Raw genomic sequence first — 15329 nt, 5'->3', positions numbered from 1 at the left:
AGCTTATGTGAAGGAAACTGTATTTACCTCTATATGGCGTTCCAACTGATGTAACATAAACATTCTTCTCAAAATTTTTCAGCTGGTCTTCCAGTACGTGAATCTAAACAGAGAACAGTCAAGATGAGAACTGGTGCTTTCAAGAAGCTAAAATTAAGCATAAGAACTTTCAGCTAAATATCATGACATTCTATTAAAGCAAAATGCATTTGCTCTTTAATGAACGCAAGCATTAAAAAAATGTTATTAAAAACTGTGCCTAACTACCTAAGAAAAAGTTTGTACTTATATACACGAGAGTATCTACAGCTAATTTTATGAATATATACATATATACCTATACAGACATGATACACACATGTATTTTATACACAAACACATAAGAGGGTTGTGGGTTTTTTTTTGCCTAACATCAAAAAATATTTGCTTTACAAAAAGAGGAGAACCATAATTTTATGAAGTATTTTGTTATGTTTTTCATTGTGCAAACACCTTTGATAACTTGCATCACAAACATTTGGTATTTTCATAGACACAGGATAGAGGAATACTTTGAAAAAGTGCACAGATCTTCTGACAGTATGACTCAAAACTATTTTACATGCATGTTAGTTTCATACTTCCTGTGTGGAGATATAATACATCGTCATTTGAAAAGAAAAAAACATTTAATATTGCAAATACAAGTCAAAAAGAATACTTTTTTCCCTCATTCAAACCTTTACCTGCTCTTTGAGCTCCTGCTCTTTCAACTTTGAATCATTGACTAGTGTTGTCTTCTGTGCCAGCTGTGCCTGAAAGAAAAGCCACATACAGAAATAAACAAACTACTGAAGATATGATAGGTAACTTTTCAATAAACTTTCACCTTTTAATTAATACACAGAAACGTAAGAGTATTCCTAGTTTCAAGTTGCTGTGACACAGCACTATCTAGAAAGCAAAAATCTTTAAATTCAACTTACCTTAAGTTCTGCTATTGTCACCTAGAACAACAAGAACAAAATTAGATGAAAATGCAAATAAGAAAAAAAATGAATATATCATTCACTGTATACAGGCTAAAAAATAAAAGATGTCAACTCACTGATTAACTGATGATAATAAAAACTGAAATTACCCAATCATAAATATAAAAATAATTGCTAAACAGTATTTATGGGGTGAATTATTTGCACACGTACTGTGTGGATTGCACAAATCCCTGTGTGGATTTGTATGCTTATGCTCAGGTATGTCCACATCCCTGTCCAGATTTCTCATCTAGCTCTGTAAAGCTGCAAATACACGTTATTGTGTAACAAAATTAGTTTCAGAAAAACGTATCAAGGACAAGTCATGGAAAAATTAAGAAAGGCAAGGAAATATAACATGAACAACAATTCTTGATTTCAATGCACTTCTGAGTAGAACTGAGAAATATATCAAACACCATCACTGGTACATAGATTTGATGTAAGTTTCATGTCCTATCAGTGAATATGTAATTTTGATGATTGATGTATGATATTAAATGACTGCATGTATTTATGGTAGACTTCCACAACAAAGTCAGTAGTGAAACACAGTTAATGGAGAAGTCCTAAAGGCAAAAAATTCAAATACAAGTATTTCTCAGAATCATGGTTAGGGTTTAGAGGTCCATTAAGAATCTTCCTCCATACAAGATTATGCTAGATTATCATCAGCAGGGATTATATTTATTATGTATTATATTTATAATATAATATTATATATTTTATAATATAATATTATATAATATATATATATATATATATATATATATACACATATATATATATATATATATACACACCGTTTCCCACAACATTCTCCTCAAGAAACTGGCTGCTCGTGGCTTGGACTGGCGTACGCTTCGTTGGGTTAAAAACTGGCTGGATAGCCGGGCCCAAGGAGTTGTGGTGAATGGAGTCAAATCCAGCTGGAGGCCGGTTACTAGTGGCGTCCCCCAGGGCTCAGTACTGGGGCCAGTCCTCTTTAATATCTTTATCGATGATCTGGATGAGGGGATCGAGTGCACCCTCAGTAAGTTTGCAGATGACACCAAGTTAGGTGCGTGTGTCGATCTGCTCGAGGGTAGGAAGGCTCTGCAGGAGGATCTGGATAGGCTGGACCGATGGGCAGAGACCAACTGTATGAAGTTCAACAAGGCCAAGTGCCGGGTCCTGCACCTGGGGCGTAACAACCGCAAGCAGCGCTACAGGCTGGGAGATGAGTGGTTGGAAAGCTGCCTGGCAGAGAAGGACCTGGGAGTATTGGTTGATAGTCAGCTGAATATGAGCCAGCAGCGTGCTCAGGTGGCCAAGAAGGCCAACAGCATCCTGGCTTGCATAAGAAACAGCGTGGCCAGCAGGACTAGGGAAGTCCCCCTGTACTTGGCTCTGGTGAGGCCACACCTCGAGTACTGTGTTCAATTCTGGGCCCCTCACTACAAGAAGGACATCGAGGTGCTCGAGCGAGTCCAGAGAAGGGCAACGAAGCTGGTGAGGGGTCTGGAGAACAAGTCTTACGAGGGGCAGCTGAGGGAGCTCGGGTTGTTCAGCCTGGAGAAGAGGAGGCTCAGGGGCGACCTTATTGCCCTCTGTAGGTACCTTAAAGGAGGCTGTAGCGAGGTGGGGGTTGGTCTATTCTCCCATGTGCCTGGTGACAGGACGAGGGGGAACGGGCTAAAGTTGCGCCAGGGGAGGTTTAGGTTGGATATCAGGAAGAACTTCTTTACCGAAAGGGTTGTTAGGCATTGGAAAGGGCTGCCCAGGGAAGTGGTTGAGTCACCATCCCTGGAGGTCTTTAAGAGACGTTTAGATGTAGAGCTCAGTGATATGGTCTAGTGGGGGACTTGTTAGTGTTAGGTCAGAGGTTGGACTCGGTGATCTTGGAGGTCTCTTCCAACCTAGACGATTCTGTGATTCTGTATGATTAAAATTTCTTTTGCTTTTTGTATTACGAGAACACTCATTTCATGGAATACTTAATAACAGTAATATAAAGGGTGTTTTAAGTGTACAACAGGGGACAAACATTAGGAGTTGTATTATCTCCTGTCAAAACTAAGAACAGTGAGGTTATCTGTACTGTAAGTTTGTAGTGTCAAATACTTTTAGTGCTTGTTATAAATATATAATATATAACAACACAATAGTATAATGATGTAATAATATAAATATTTTTGTACTTGTTATCAAAATGAAAACTAATAATAAGGCTAAAATGAATTTTCTGATCAATGACAACACCTCATATACTTTTCTTCTTCTCAATGTAATAACAGGAAGTATTTTTATCCATCATAGAATTCCTCAAACTAAAATCTGTTTTCAGAAAGAGAAAAAAGCATGCGCCCAACTCTTCCTTCAACAAAGGGTTCTCCGTCCACACCTGATGTATTCAAGGGACTATTTCAATGCAGTTTGGAATTTCAATTCAAAAAAATTACATTAAAAATGACATAATGCAATATCCTTTCGTTCTAAAAGGGCGTCCAGTAAAATCAACATAAAAAAAGGAGACACTAAAGACAAAAGAAAACCCATCCCAATAATTAAAAAAAAAGTTTTTTTTTCCATATATATATTAAAAAGGGTAGCATCAAATACTGCAGATTCAAAGGAGGCTCACTTTGGACAAAGTTAACATCTAAAAGAACAAACTGTATGAGAAAGTGAAGGCCAGGTATACAAATAAAATCCAATTAAGAGCAAACTGTAGAATTTTACGAAGACTAAACATTTCACACTTAGAGATATAACAGCAAACATTAATGCCAGCTCACATTTTCATGGTTTCGATGCTCCTCTTCTGCCATCCTTTGCTTGTATTCCTTTTGCAATTCTTCTAACTGTGCCTGCAACTCATGAACTTTTGCTGTCATTTCTTCTTCACGAGCCTTCAAAATACAGGACAAAATACTGGTTATACAATTAATCATCAGCTAACCACTCAAGACCTAATGTCAACGGACTGAATGCAATCAAAGAGTTATGCCATACACAGAACAGAGTATGTCTGAAATTCAGTCTAAGGGCTAGTTATACTACAGGACTTTGAAAGAGCACGGAACAACCACAGGAGCTTAACAAGATTTTGCAGGCCTTCAACAATTCAGATTACATAGGATTACAGATATCTTTTTGAAAATTACAAAAAAGAGCTATTTTTCCCTGACACTATGACAGTGTTTGAGTGTAATCCAGTGTACTGCTGGAGAGATTGTGCTTGCTCGTATTACCTTTATGAATGGGACACATAATGATACAGAATCGTCTCTTATACTCTGGAAGTGACAAGAACTTGAATCCTTTTCTCACCAACTCTCCCAAGGATGTTCCTAAAGCATTTTATTTATTTTATTTATTTATTTATTTTTTACAGAAACAGCAACCTCCTGTTCACAGAGGTGGTTGGGGAGGGGGCACTGGGCAGCATGGAGGGAAGAAGCAGTGGCAAGAATGGTAAAGAAGGAACAAACATTCCTGTATGTTTTTATGACAACGAGATGAGTAGATTTATAGGAGAAAATAGGATGATCTAATTCCTAGCAATTTAATCCAACTATTTAGCACTTTGCAAAAATAAGTATTTTTTTTTTAAATATATTCCTTCTGGCCTTTTTGTGAGATAACATGTTAGGAAGCTTAAGAAATAGAATTCCTACTCAAACTGCAGATCTCCATTGCTGAGCTAAATTAAAGCTTCAGCTTCATTCACACAAACCAGGCATGGCAGTGAACTGCCTGTTCCGATATGCACCAGATCAAATTTATGCAATTAATCAACTGTTACCAAGCACTGCTGATCAAAATTTTTCATTCCATGCAAAATCTCTGGAGTACAAACTATACTGATACAAAATATTCACTGGAAAAGTAACTGGAGAACTAGCAGGCTGGTCCAGCTTTAACAGATATAGGGTAAGCCGTAAGTAAAAAAACAATTATTTCCCTGTAGGGCCACTTTGTATTCTGCTTAAGAATAAGCATCCTCCCCACATTGACTAAGCTGAAAACACACATCACCACAAAACACATTAAAAAAAAAAGATAGTGAATGGGAAGTCATGGTACCTGAGGAAGTTTTACAGCCTAGAAGTTTTAAGAATATCCACCTTAAAAACATGGCTCAAACATCATGACCCCCCACACATTATTTTTTCTTCACGTGACTTGTGTCCTCAAAAATACATCAACAATTAAACTTTTCTACAGTTTCTTTTATAGATAGTTATACTGTTCTAGTTAAAAACTCTCAAAACGTAGTATATTCAGTTGTTTCTTTTTTTTTAAACTAAGAACCTAAATTCTTACATTTTCTAGACTACTGTCGATTCAGATAAATCAAAATTGCATGCACATCATTCTTAGTCATAGCAGGTAGCTGAAATGCAAAAAAAACTCAACTCAAAAAGTCGAATAACACTTCTGTAAAAGGGCCCTACCTGTAAGACGTTATTTGTATAAGCCCCTGAATAGAGATTATGATTTTCAACTTGAAACATTTAGAGATCATGTGGGATTCTCACATGCTACAGAATCTGGGTTTATAATAATAACTTATTGTTCTATACAGCATCTGGCATACTCTGAAAACATATGAACTACATACTATTTGGATTTAATTGAAGTTATAGACTAAGACTTCAATAAGCCACAGAGCCTATCCTTATTCACATGGAAGACATTATGACAAATGAAAGAATACACACCTGAAATCAGGTATTGCGTATTTAGCTCAAAGATAGACTTAAGATAAACTAGCTGGAGTACAGCATTTGATTTAGTTATATACTTTAGTTTACTTATAGAAAAAAGACATACCCCTCGAGTTACAGGCTATGCTGATTTTGTAAATCCTTTAATTAGGGAGATTTTAATGAAATCCGATGTGATAAAAATGCTTATGAAAGATTAGCAAACAGCAAATAAAGCAAGAGAAGTGCCACTTCATAAATAAATCATATTAACAGACTGAATTATTCCTGTTAGTCTTTAATATATACTCACATCAAGTTAGTCTAATTTTTAGCATCATTAACCACATTTAAAAACCAGCAAAAAGCTCCACAATTACATGAGCAAGCTTCATTCTTGCAACTGGCATTATTTTTGCTTCATCTTCTTACCATTTGTGACAGAGAAACATCTCCGCATAAATGTCTTGATGCAAAGTTTCTCAAACCTACCATGAGTCAAGTCAGGTGTCCCTTGAGTAATAACTGGTAACTCTATATTAAATTGAGAAAATCCATACAGCTGTGGATGCATATGTTCCTATTTTTAGTAGGGATCTCAATGAACAGGACACACGCTCAATTTAACATAAATATTTTCCACTTCTGAGATTCTTGCAATAACTTTTCAGCTAACAAGGCGAATTCCCTGTTTTTTTTTTTTTTTTTTTTTCTTCCCAAAGTAACAGAAAAACACACAAATACACCATTAGGTAAAAAAAAAAAAAGAAATGCTTGGTCTGAAATTTAAAATATCAAGACTACAGCTTACTGCAGTGTTAACATTATCGTTCATGTCCTCCAATCAAAACAGTCAAATTAGCCTAAACCTGCAAAATTATGCACCATGTACAGCATGTATGTTTCTGACATACATACAGACTAAATGTATGAGAAAACGGAAAGGAATTATATTTGCATGACTTCCAGTCACAGACCTATTTGGACCTTTAAAGTTAGGACTTGAATAAGCCTGCCATGTCCACCCAAATTGCCAGATGTCCAGAAATAGAGCAAAATATACAATCTGCCTACAAGTTAGGGATTTTTAGCATAAAGCACTCAGATATGCTCAGTATATAGCTCTTTGGACTGGTTAACTGAGCATAAACACAAGTTCTCTTACAATTATTACCAATGGTACTATTCAAGAAACAATCTTTTTAACGATTACTTGTGCAAACAGGACTAAAATTACCAAAATTACAGCCTGCATCCCAATACAATGGACAGTCTAGCACCAAAAAACATTCAGTCTTTTGTAGTCAGGCATTTTTGCTCTACCTGAACTCCTAACCTGGCTAAAACAGAAGGCATCCTTGGCTGCTAACTTCTGGTTGAAATATTACTACGTTTATCTGCAAATGTCATGCAGACAGACTGTTCACTTACAACTAAAAAAGAGCTTTACCAGCATAAAAACTACACAAACAGACTGCACCCTGCACAGAACAGAACCTTACTTTAAGGGCTATGGTACCAATGCAGATAGAGTATCACAGAAGGGAGCTAGACCATGAGGATGACATATAAACACTGTTTAAAAATTTACAAGAAACAACAGCAACAAAATCTTGTAGAACTTAGACTTAACTTCCTTACATTCATTTCAATCTGGAGCACGGAAAAAACTGCTTGAGGACAAAGACCTAACCAGATAGTTTTTCCTGAATCAGAGACGGGGCCTGGTTTCTGGTGTTTTTACATGTTCATAAAACATACATAAACATTTTAATTGGAAGCTAGGACACCACACATGTGAAGTATAATTCAAGCAGTGAGATTCAGAAGAACTTTACTAGAATGCATTGATTTTCTGACAAGTTTTGTAATGAAAAAAAGGAGAAGAATTATTTTGAAATGTATGTAGGCGTATCACTTTTCAGAAAGATACCTCAAGCATTTCTTCATATTTTTCCACAGTTCTTTTTAGATCATCGTCTTTTTCTGCGATTTTTTTATGCAACTGCATTGTCTCTATGTGATGGTTTTCTATCAATTCAGATTCTACTTCCTGGGCTTTACCTGTAAAAAAAAAAACAAGCAACATCAAAAAGCATACTTATTTTGATAGATTATGTTACAACAGTATTAAAGAAAAGATTAAAGACAATCATGAAAGGCATCTATAAAGAATACTTGCCAAGAGAATTCATTTTTCACTATACCAGTGACAATTATGTCACTTGACTCTAATATGTATGAATTTTATTGTTTACAGTTTGGCATCCGGATCAGTTTTTTCAGCCTGATGCTGGAACTTCTCTAAAAGTTAATATCACAACCAATATTTATCAAGTAATTCCATCTCCTATTCTACCTATAGAAGGGATCTGAAACAGCTATGAATTTTCAGAAATACCTCACTTAGAGGTGCACTTTCAGTAACTGTGAAGTCAGAGATACTTTCTTCTTTCAACCTCCAACTTACTTTATCGTGACAAAAGATGAACAGAGAAGAAAATCTGAACCATGCTGCAATCTAGTTATAACCACATGGGCATAGCAATCAGACATTAAACCCAGCTGGTACCTGTTATTGGTAATAGTGAATGAAGTCTGCAAGACTCAGCTAAGAAAATACAATTCTGATTCTATGCTGGTGTGGCCTCACCTTGAGTACTGTGTGCAGTTTTGGGCACCACAATATAAGGACGTAAAAGTATTAGAGAGTGTCCAAAGTAGGGTTACAATGATGGTAAAGCGTCTAGAGGGCAAGACATATGAGGAGCAGCTGAGGTCCCTTGGTTTGTTCAGCCCAGAGCAGAGCAGGCTGAGGGGAGGCCTCATGGCGGCCTGCAGCTCCCTCACGAGGGGAGCGGAGGGGCAGGCGCTGAGCTCTGCTCTCTGGGGACAGCGACAGGACCTGAGGGAATGGCATGGAGCTGCGACAGGGGAGGGTCAGGCTGGGTGTTAGGAAAAAGTTCTGCACTCAAAGGCTGGTCGGGCACTGGGACAGGCTCCCCAGGGAAGTGGTCACGGCACCAAGCCTGACAGAGTTGGAGAAGCATTTGGACAATGCTCTCAGACAAAGGGTTTGATTTTTGGGTGATCCTGTGTGGAGCCAGGAGTTGGACTCGATGATCCTTATAGGTCCCTGCCAACTCAGGATGTTCCATTATTCTGTAAGTTTCACTAAAAGGCATCCTTCAGTCAAAAACAGAGTGTAACAGGTTTGTTTTGCTGAAGCCAAAGTAGTATTACAATGAAAACTTACCAATGTGCTTTCACCTCTAAAAGAACCTTTTTTTTGGTACATGTGACAGATATTTAGTTTCAATAGCTACCATGAGCAACTCTTGCCATGACAGATGCAAACACAAACAGTGCAAGATCAAAGAGCCTATAGGCAAAGGAAGAACAACTACATGTGTTTTCCTAATTGTGCTACAATTAACATTCATATGTTCTTTGCTAAGCAAGAGAGGTTTTCCCTGATTTCTCCAGGCAGCACTAAGTCATAAAATATATGTCTTTATCAGAGTCCCAGGTAAAATGTCTTGCCCAAAACATCTAAAGATCCATTTTCTGACTACTTTTTAGCCTCTCCTAATTACAGTTACATTAGTACTCCACTTACTGATCGTCTCTTTTAAGGCTGTTTCCAATTCCATTTCTTTTTGAGCCAGCTGAGTATTGAACTCTCTCATTAACTGCTTTAACGTGGAGTTGTGCTTTAATTCAGTATCTTCTTGTTCCCACCTGTACAAAAAAGTCAAAAAAAATACACTCAGGAAATAAAAGTTTAAAGAGAGTTGAGAATAGCTTAGCAAGGTAGGAAATCTGGGAATATCTCCAAAACTATTTTAGAATGGGCTGGCTTTGAATTAGATGAATTCTGTGGGATTCTCCTTCCCATTGAATTCACCTGGAAGGTACAGGTGTTTCATTAAAAAGAACAGAACTGAACCACCAGGCTCCCTCCCACCTCCTCCAAAAGATTTTTTTTGTGGGCTATTTTTTTTTTTTTCCCCTCAAGGAAGATGAAGAATCAGAAGTATGGGCTCCTTACAGGCAGAGTTGTGAGGGAATTCTTTACTTGGGAAACTGTTAGAGCACTGAAGAGCATACTACAGTTTCTGCAGTACATATGAACAACTCTTGATATCATTTGTCTTCTACCATCTCCTCCTCGCCCCAAGTTCACAATCTGAATTTTCAATGGCTGCTAAGATACCTTAGAGAGTAGGGATATGAAGCCCTCAGAATTAAGCTTTAATAGACTTTGTTTCCCATTTCAGGGAACTAAAAATATATTTTATGTTCTGTTAATGCTGAAAATAATCATCACTGAAACAGATCAAAAGTGGTATTAGTTTGCCAAAAGACAAACCACTTTTTAAACTGTTGACTCAATGTTTTGTGTGTTCATGAAGTGCTACTATTAACTTGTTCTTTTCTTGCTGTTTCTTTAAATCTACTTAGAAAAATCACAGAAAAATAACAGTCATTATTTCATTGTTACAAACCGAACTATAAAAAAGCGGTCTTATGGTTTTAGTTAAAAATAAAGCAAAGAAATGTTAACCAGACCAGGAACAAAGAATTTACCTGATTTTCTGCTCCATTTCTTCTAAGGACTCTTTCTTAACTATGTCAAGCTCCTGCTGATGCTCTTTTCGCAAAGTACGCAAGTCTTTTTGAAGATTGTTTACATCTTTACGTAGTTTTTGTTTCTCTCTTTCAGTCTCTTCCAGTTTAGCCTGCAAATCCTTCTGCTGGTTCTGCATATCACCTAGTAACTTCTGCAGCTCCAAACCAGATTTAGTCTTTTCTTCAACGTTTTCCTCAAAAGCTTTCAAGCGGTCATTTCTTTCCTCCAGCTGTTGCTGTAAACTTTCTAGTTTTAATTTGTATTTCGAACTCGCATCATCCATCTCCATCCTGTGCACTTCATTTACCCTCACCAGATTATTTTCCAACTCTCTTACCTTCTGTTCTAAAGATTGACTGACTGACTCTTTTTCCTGCAATTTTTTCTGGAAATCTCCAATTATGTTCTCCATATCCAAATGCTTTTGTTCTTTAGCTTTCAATTCTTCCCTACTGCTTGCTAAATCACCACCACACCGAGCATGCTCATCCACTAACAATGAGTATTTTTTAGTTTGCTCCTTAAGCTCTTTCCTGAGGCTTTCAGTCACACTCTGCTCCTCGTGATTTCTCTTCTCAACACATTCTAATTTTTTAAGGAGTTCCTCCAGTTTGTTTTGCAGTTCCAGATGACAGTCTTTACATTCTTGTTGTTCCTTTTCATACTTCTGCAACAATTCATCTTTTTCTGTCAGGTCCTTCCGTAACACATGAATTTTCTCTTCATACGTCCGCTGGACACTCTCAAGCATTTCATTTTTTTCTTGCTCTACAGCAGCTTTTGCACTCTCTACTTTTTGCAGCATTTCCTTCTCTAATTCTGTAGACTCTCTTGTTGACTTTTGGATTTGTTCTTTTAAGGATCCAATTTTGGCCTCTCTTTCCTGCACTTTTTGTTCTAAGTCTCTTAACTGATTTTCTCTATCTTGCTTAAATTGCTGTTCCCTTTCTTCCATCTGAGACATTAATTGCTTTTTAATAGAACCGATTTTTTGCTCTGCCTTTTTTTTCAGATCTGCCAACTTAGTGCCACTCTCTGCATTCAGTCTCTCTTCTAATTCTTTCAGTTCTTCCTCCTTGCTTTTAAGTATTGATGATTTCATTTGAACAAATTCCCTCTCTTTTGCTTCAAATTCAGCTTTGATTGAATCTATTTTCTTTTCAAGATCGAGCACCTTTTCTTCAGCCTCTTTAAACCTATTGTCTTTTTCAAAAGCCACCTTCTCTGCCTGCTGGAGTTGCCAAGCTACCTCTTTTTGCTCTGTCTCTTTCTGTTCATTATACTTTTTAAGTTCCTCCATCAAGGAATCATTTTCTGAAGTTTTCTGAGCAATGCATTCTTCTAGTTCGGCAACTCTTGCTGCTTGGATTTTTAACTCTGCAGTTAACTCACTTTCTTGTTTTTCTATCCTGTTTTGCTTTTGTTCCAATGCACTTTTTAAGCTATCCAGACTTTTGCCTTGTTTAGCCAGCTCCTCTTTCAACTTATTTAGCTCTTCATCTTTTCTATTGGCTTGGGTATTGCTTAGTTCAAGTTTGCTCTGCAAATCTTTAATAGCTTCATGATTTTGTGTAAATCTTGTTTGTGCTTTCATCTTCCACTCTGACAGCTTGGCTGTCCAATGATCTACCTGCTCGAGAGCTGATGCTTTTTCCTGACTCAGCGTCTCAACACTGGTCGATAACTCCTGTACCTGGTTTAACAACTGCAATCGATCCTCTTGATGTTGCTTGCTTAACACAGACATGGCTTCTTCCTTCTCTGTTAAACTTACCATACTTTCAAGTTTAACATTAAGCTCATTAATTGTTCTGTTGAGAGCAGAGATCTCTGATTCTTTTTCCTGGAGTTCCTCTCTCATTGAGGTGACAGCGTTGATATTTTCAGATAACTCTTTCCTGAGCTGAGTTATGCAAGTTTCTTTTTCTGATGCTGCCTGCTGCTGGTGCCCTCCTTCTTTTTGCAATTGTTCCTTTTCTGCTACAAGTCCTTCAATATCAGCTCTCATGGACCTAATTAAGTTGTCTTTCTCTTGCAGTTGCTCCATTGACTTTTGTAAAGAACTACTTGCAGCAGAATGATTCTCTGTTACTACTCTAAGTTGAGCTTCCAGCTCAAGAATTTTATTTATTTTAGCTAATATCGCTTCTTTAACTTTTGTAGTTTGGCGCTCACAATCTGCAATTTTGCATGTTACTACACCAATTTTTTCATTACACTTTTCAATTAATTCACTGATTTTCGTTTGCAACAGATCTTCAGCATTCTTCCAATAAGCATCCAATTGTGCTACAAGCTCTCCCGACAACCTCTTAAACTCAGTTTCTTGTTGTTGAAATGCCTTCATTTTTTTCTCATAATTTTCATGATCTTTATCTTGAGAAAATTGCACAGTTTGGAGCTTCTCCTCAAGTGTTTTCAGCATATCAGCCAGCTCAGTAATTTTGGCTTTGTCCTTTTCTTCGATTGCTTTCTGTTTACTGAGCTGTTCCTGAAGCCCTGATTGCTCTTTCAGGGACTGACTAAGATCACCTTCCAACTTCTGGAGCTGTGTTTTCAGGTCACTTTCACTATTTGACAAAGCATTCACATGAGCGAATGACTGCTTTAGCTGTTCTTGTAATTGGTTCAGGGTCTCATCCCTCTTCACCTGTTCTTCCTTCAGTCGGGTTATTTCTGTCCTGGAGCCCTCCTTCTCAGCACTGAAGGTGGCAAGTTTCTGTTTCAGGTCTCCAACTTCCTGCTCTTTCTCTTGCAGTTCCATTTCATGTTTTTCCTGGAGCTCTTCAACCTGCTGATTGAGTTTCTTTTCCCAGCTCTGGGTAATTTCTTCCAATTCCCTCCTATGAGCCTCAGCAAGACTCTCCAGTTGCTCTTTCTGATTAGATTCCAGTTTTGACACAGCATCATTGATTCCGGCTGAGCTGGCATGTGCCATTTCTAGCATTTTAGCATTGAATTCGCTCTCTTTCTGACTGAACTCCAACTGCTTGTTTTCAAGCTCTCTTTTTAGTTTAGATTCCTGCTCGGCAATTTTCTTTTTAAAGGCTTCCTGCATATCTTTTGATTTCTGCTTCATTTTCTCCATTTTATTTTCCTGTCGTTTCAGTTTATTTTCACATTCTCCTTGTAAAGCACTAGTTCTTTCCTCTGTGGCTAACAATTTCTGTTTAAGCTCTTCAACTTGTTCATTCTGTAACTTCTTCATGTGTTCAATTTCCTTTTCCTTCTCAGTTAGACTTTGCTTTGTCTCATCAGCCTCTCTTTGTAGATCCTTCAGTTGAGATTCATATTGTTGTGTGAGAGAGGCTACTTTCTGTGTATTTTCATTGCTTTGCTCTTGCAAATGCTGCTTCAGGTCATGTAGCTGGGACATGTGTGATTCTAACTCATTCTTGACTTCATTCAGCTGGGATTCAGCTCTTTCTAACTGCTCCCTAAATTGTGATTTTTCTCCTTCCAGATCTGTCAGTTTGTGCTGCAGCTTTGCTAATTCCTCTTCATATGTCCTTGCCTGCTCATTAGAAGTATTCTGATGAGACTGCGAAACCTCCTCTAGTTTTTTGGACACTTGGACAAGTTCAGCTTCAGATCTTTCTGCAGATTCTTTTAGCTTCTGCTCATGTACTTTTATTTCCTCCAGATGTCTGTCCTTCTCCTCCAATAATTGCTTGAGTTGATTCAGTTCTTCTTTGAGTACCTTCTCAACTCCTTGAATAGAGATCTCATGCTCTTTTAACATAAGTTCAACCTCTTCTTTGTGCTGATTCCTCTCTTCTTCCAACTTTCCTTCCAATTCTTGCTTTGCTTCACCTACTTTACTTTTCAATTCTGAGAGTTCTTTCTCTAAATCATGACGTACTTTTAGTGCTTCTGATAGCTCAGATGACAGTGCTTCTAACTCAGTTTGTTTCACATCAAGTTTTTCTAAAGTTTTTTCATTCATCTCTTCTATATGTGTACGGAAAACTGTTTCTTTCTCTTTCAATATTGTATCTATTTCTTGTTCTTGCTTTTCTCTCATTTTTTCTATTTCAACTGCATGTTGTTGCTTTAGAATTTGAAGTTTTTCTGTCCAAAGCTTTCCCTGCTGCTGTTGCATGTTCTCCAATTCTTTCTTGTGTTTTTCAACCATATCATTAATTTCCTTATTATGCTGCTTTTTTTCAGACTCCATCAGAGTGCTCAATTCCTCTGATCGGTCTCTGTCATCTTGTGAATACTTTGCAAGAGAGCTCTCCAATTCAAGGATCTTCTGTTAGAGAACATAGATTTAAAGAATATGAGTATTCCAAATGTAAAAAAATGATCAAATTAAAAAAAACACATACACATAGGAAAATTGCAACTATAGTTACAAGTCACTTATTCTTTTGTTTATAACAAATATCACTTTTTTATATAAACCTTTAATTAATTTAGTTTGTTTTCACCATTGCTTCCATTAAGTTAAGCCAATTAATTGAAAAAATAAAGTTCTATTCCACTGCAGTGAATAGACAAAATAAAAACTTGGAAATAATTTAATTAATTCAAAAAAATAATTCAAGCAATACTTATGAGAACAATGTTCTTTTGTTGCTGTTGTTAAAGAACAAACACACAGGATTAAACATATCTCAAGTCCATGTGGACTACTGGGCTTTATACATACATACTAGTTTATCTTAATTCCACCTCTCACTGAATTGCTGCTGTACAGATAAAACATCTCTAAAGGCAAAAATTCCAACTTAATGTTTGGGGTGTTTGTTGAATAATGTACAAACTTGCTTTAGCAAATAATACAATCTTACTTGTGACATAAAGCAAAAGATACTTTAAAAAATTACACAAATCCTTACTTAAGCATCTTTAAAGTGTTTATATGGTAGTAGTATCCAGAAATTAAACTGATTAAAGCTTTAATCTCCTGTATAATGTACATAAAACCTATGTACATGGGTATGAATTTATATCCTACAGCACAACAAAGAATGGATTTCTATATTT

The 15329-nt window shown here is 36.9% G+C and overlaps 1 protein-coding gene across 7 annotated transcripts in view; it reads right to left on the bottom strand.

Annotated features, from left to right (window-relative positions):
• Window positions 1–15329, bottom strand: part of GOLGA4 (golgin A4) — a 63814-nt gene that overhangs the window by 13215 nt on the left and 35270 nt on the right. For all 7 annotated transcript variants that reach the window (XR_005816904.1, XR_005816905.1, XR_005816906.1 and 4 more), the window contains 7 exons: window positions 10295–14592; window positions 9324–9445; window positions 7638–7768; window positions 3791–3904; window positions 966–986; window positions 726–794; window positions 28–103 (listed from right to left, as the gene is read on the bottom strand). Coding sequence is in view for 3 of the 7 variants with exons in the window: in XM_040547631.1 (XP_040403565.1) it covers window positions 28–103; window positions 726–794; window positions 966–986; window positions 3791–3904; window positions 7638–7768; window positions 9324–9445; window positions 10295–14592 (4831 nt within the window). In the remaining 4 variants the exon portion in view is untranslated. The remainder of the gene's footprint in view (window positions 1–27; window positions 104–725; window positions 795–965; window positions 987–3790; window positions 3905–7637; window positions 7769–9323; window positions 9446–10294; window positions 14593–15329) is intronic.

The sequence above is a fragment of the Cygnus olor genome, chromosome 2 (assembly GCF_009769625.2).
Source record: "Cygnus olor isolate bCygOlo1 chromosome 2, bCygOlo1.pri.v2, whole genome shotgun sequence".
Classification (NCBI taxonomy): Eukaryota; Metazoa; Chordata; class Aves; order Anseriformes; family Anatidae; genus Cygnus; species Cygnus olor.
The sequence above is the reverse complement of the archived record's forward strand: the minus strand, read 5'-3'. Positions and strand labels throughout refer to the sequence as shown.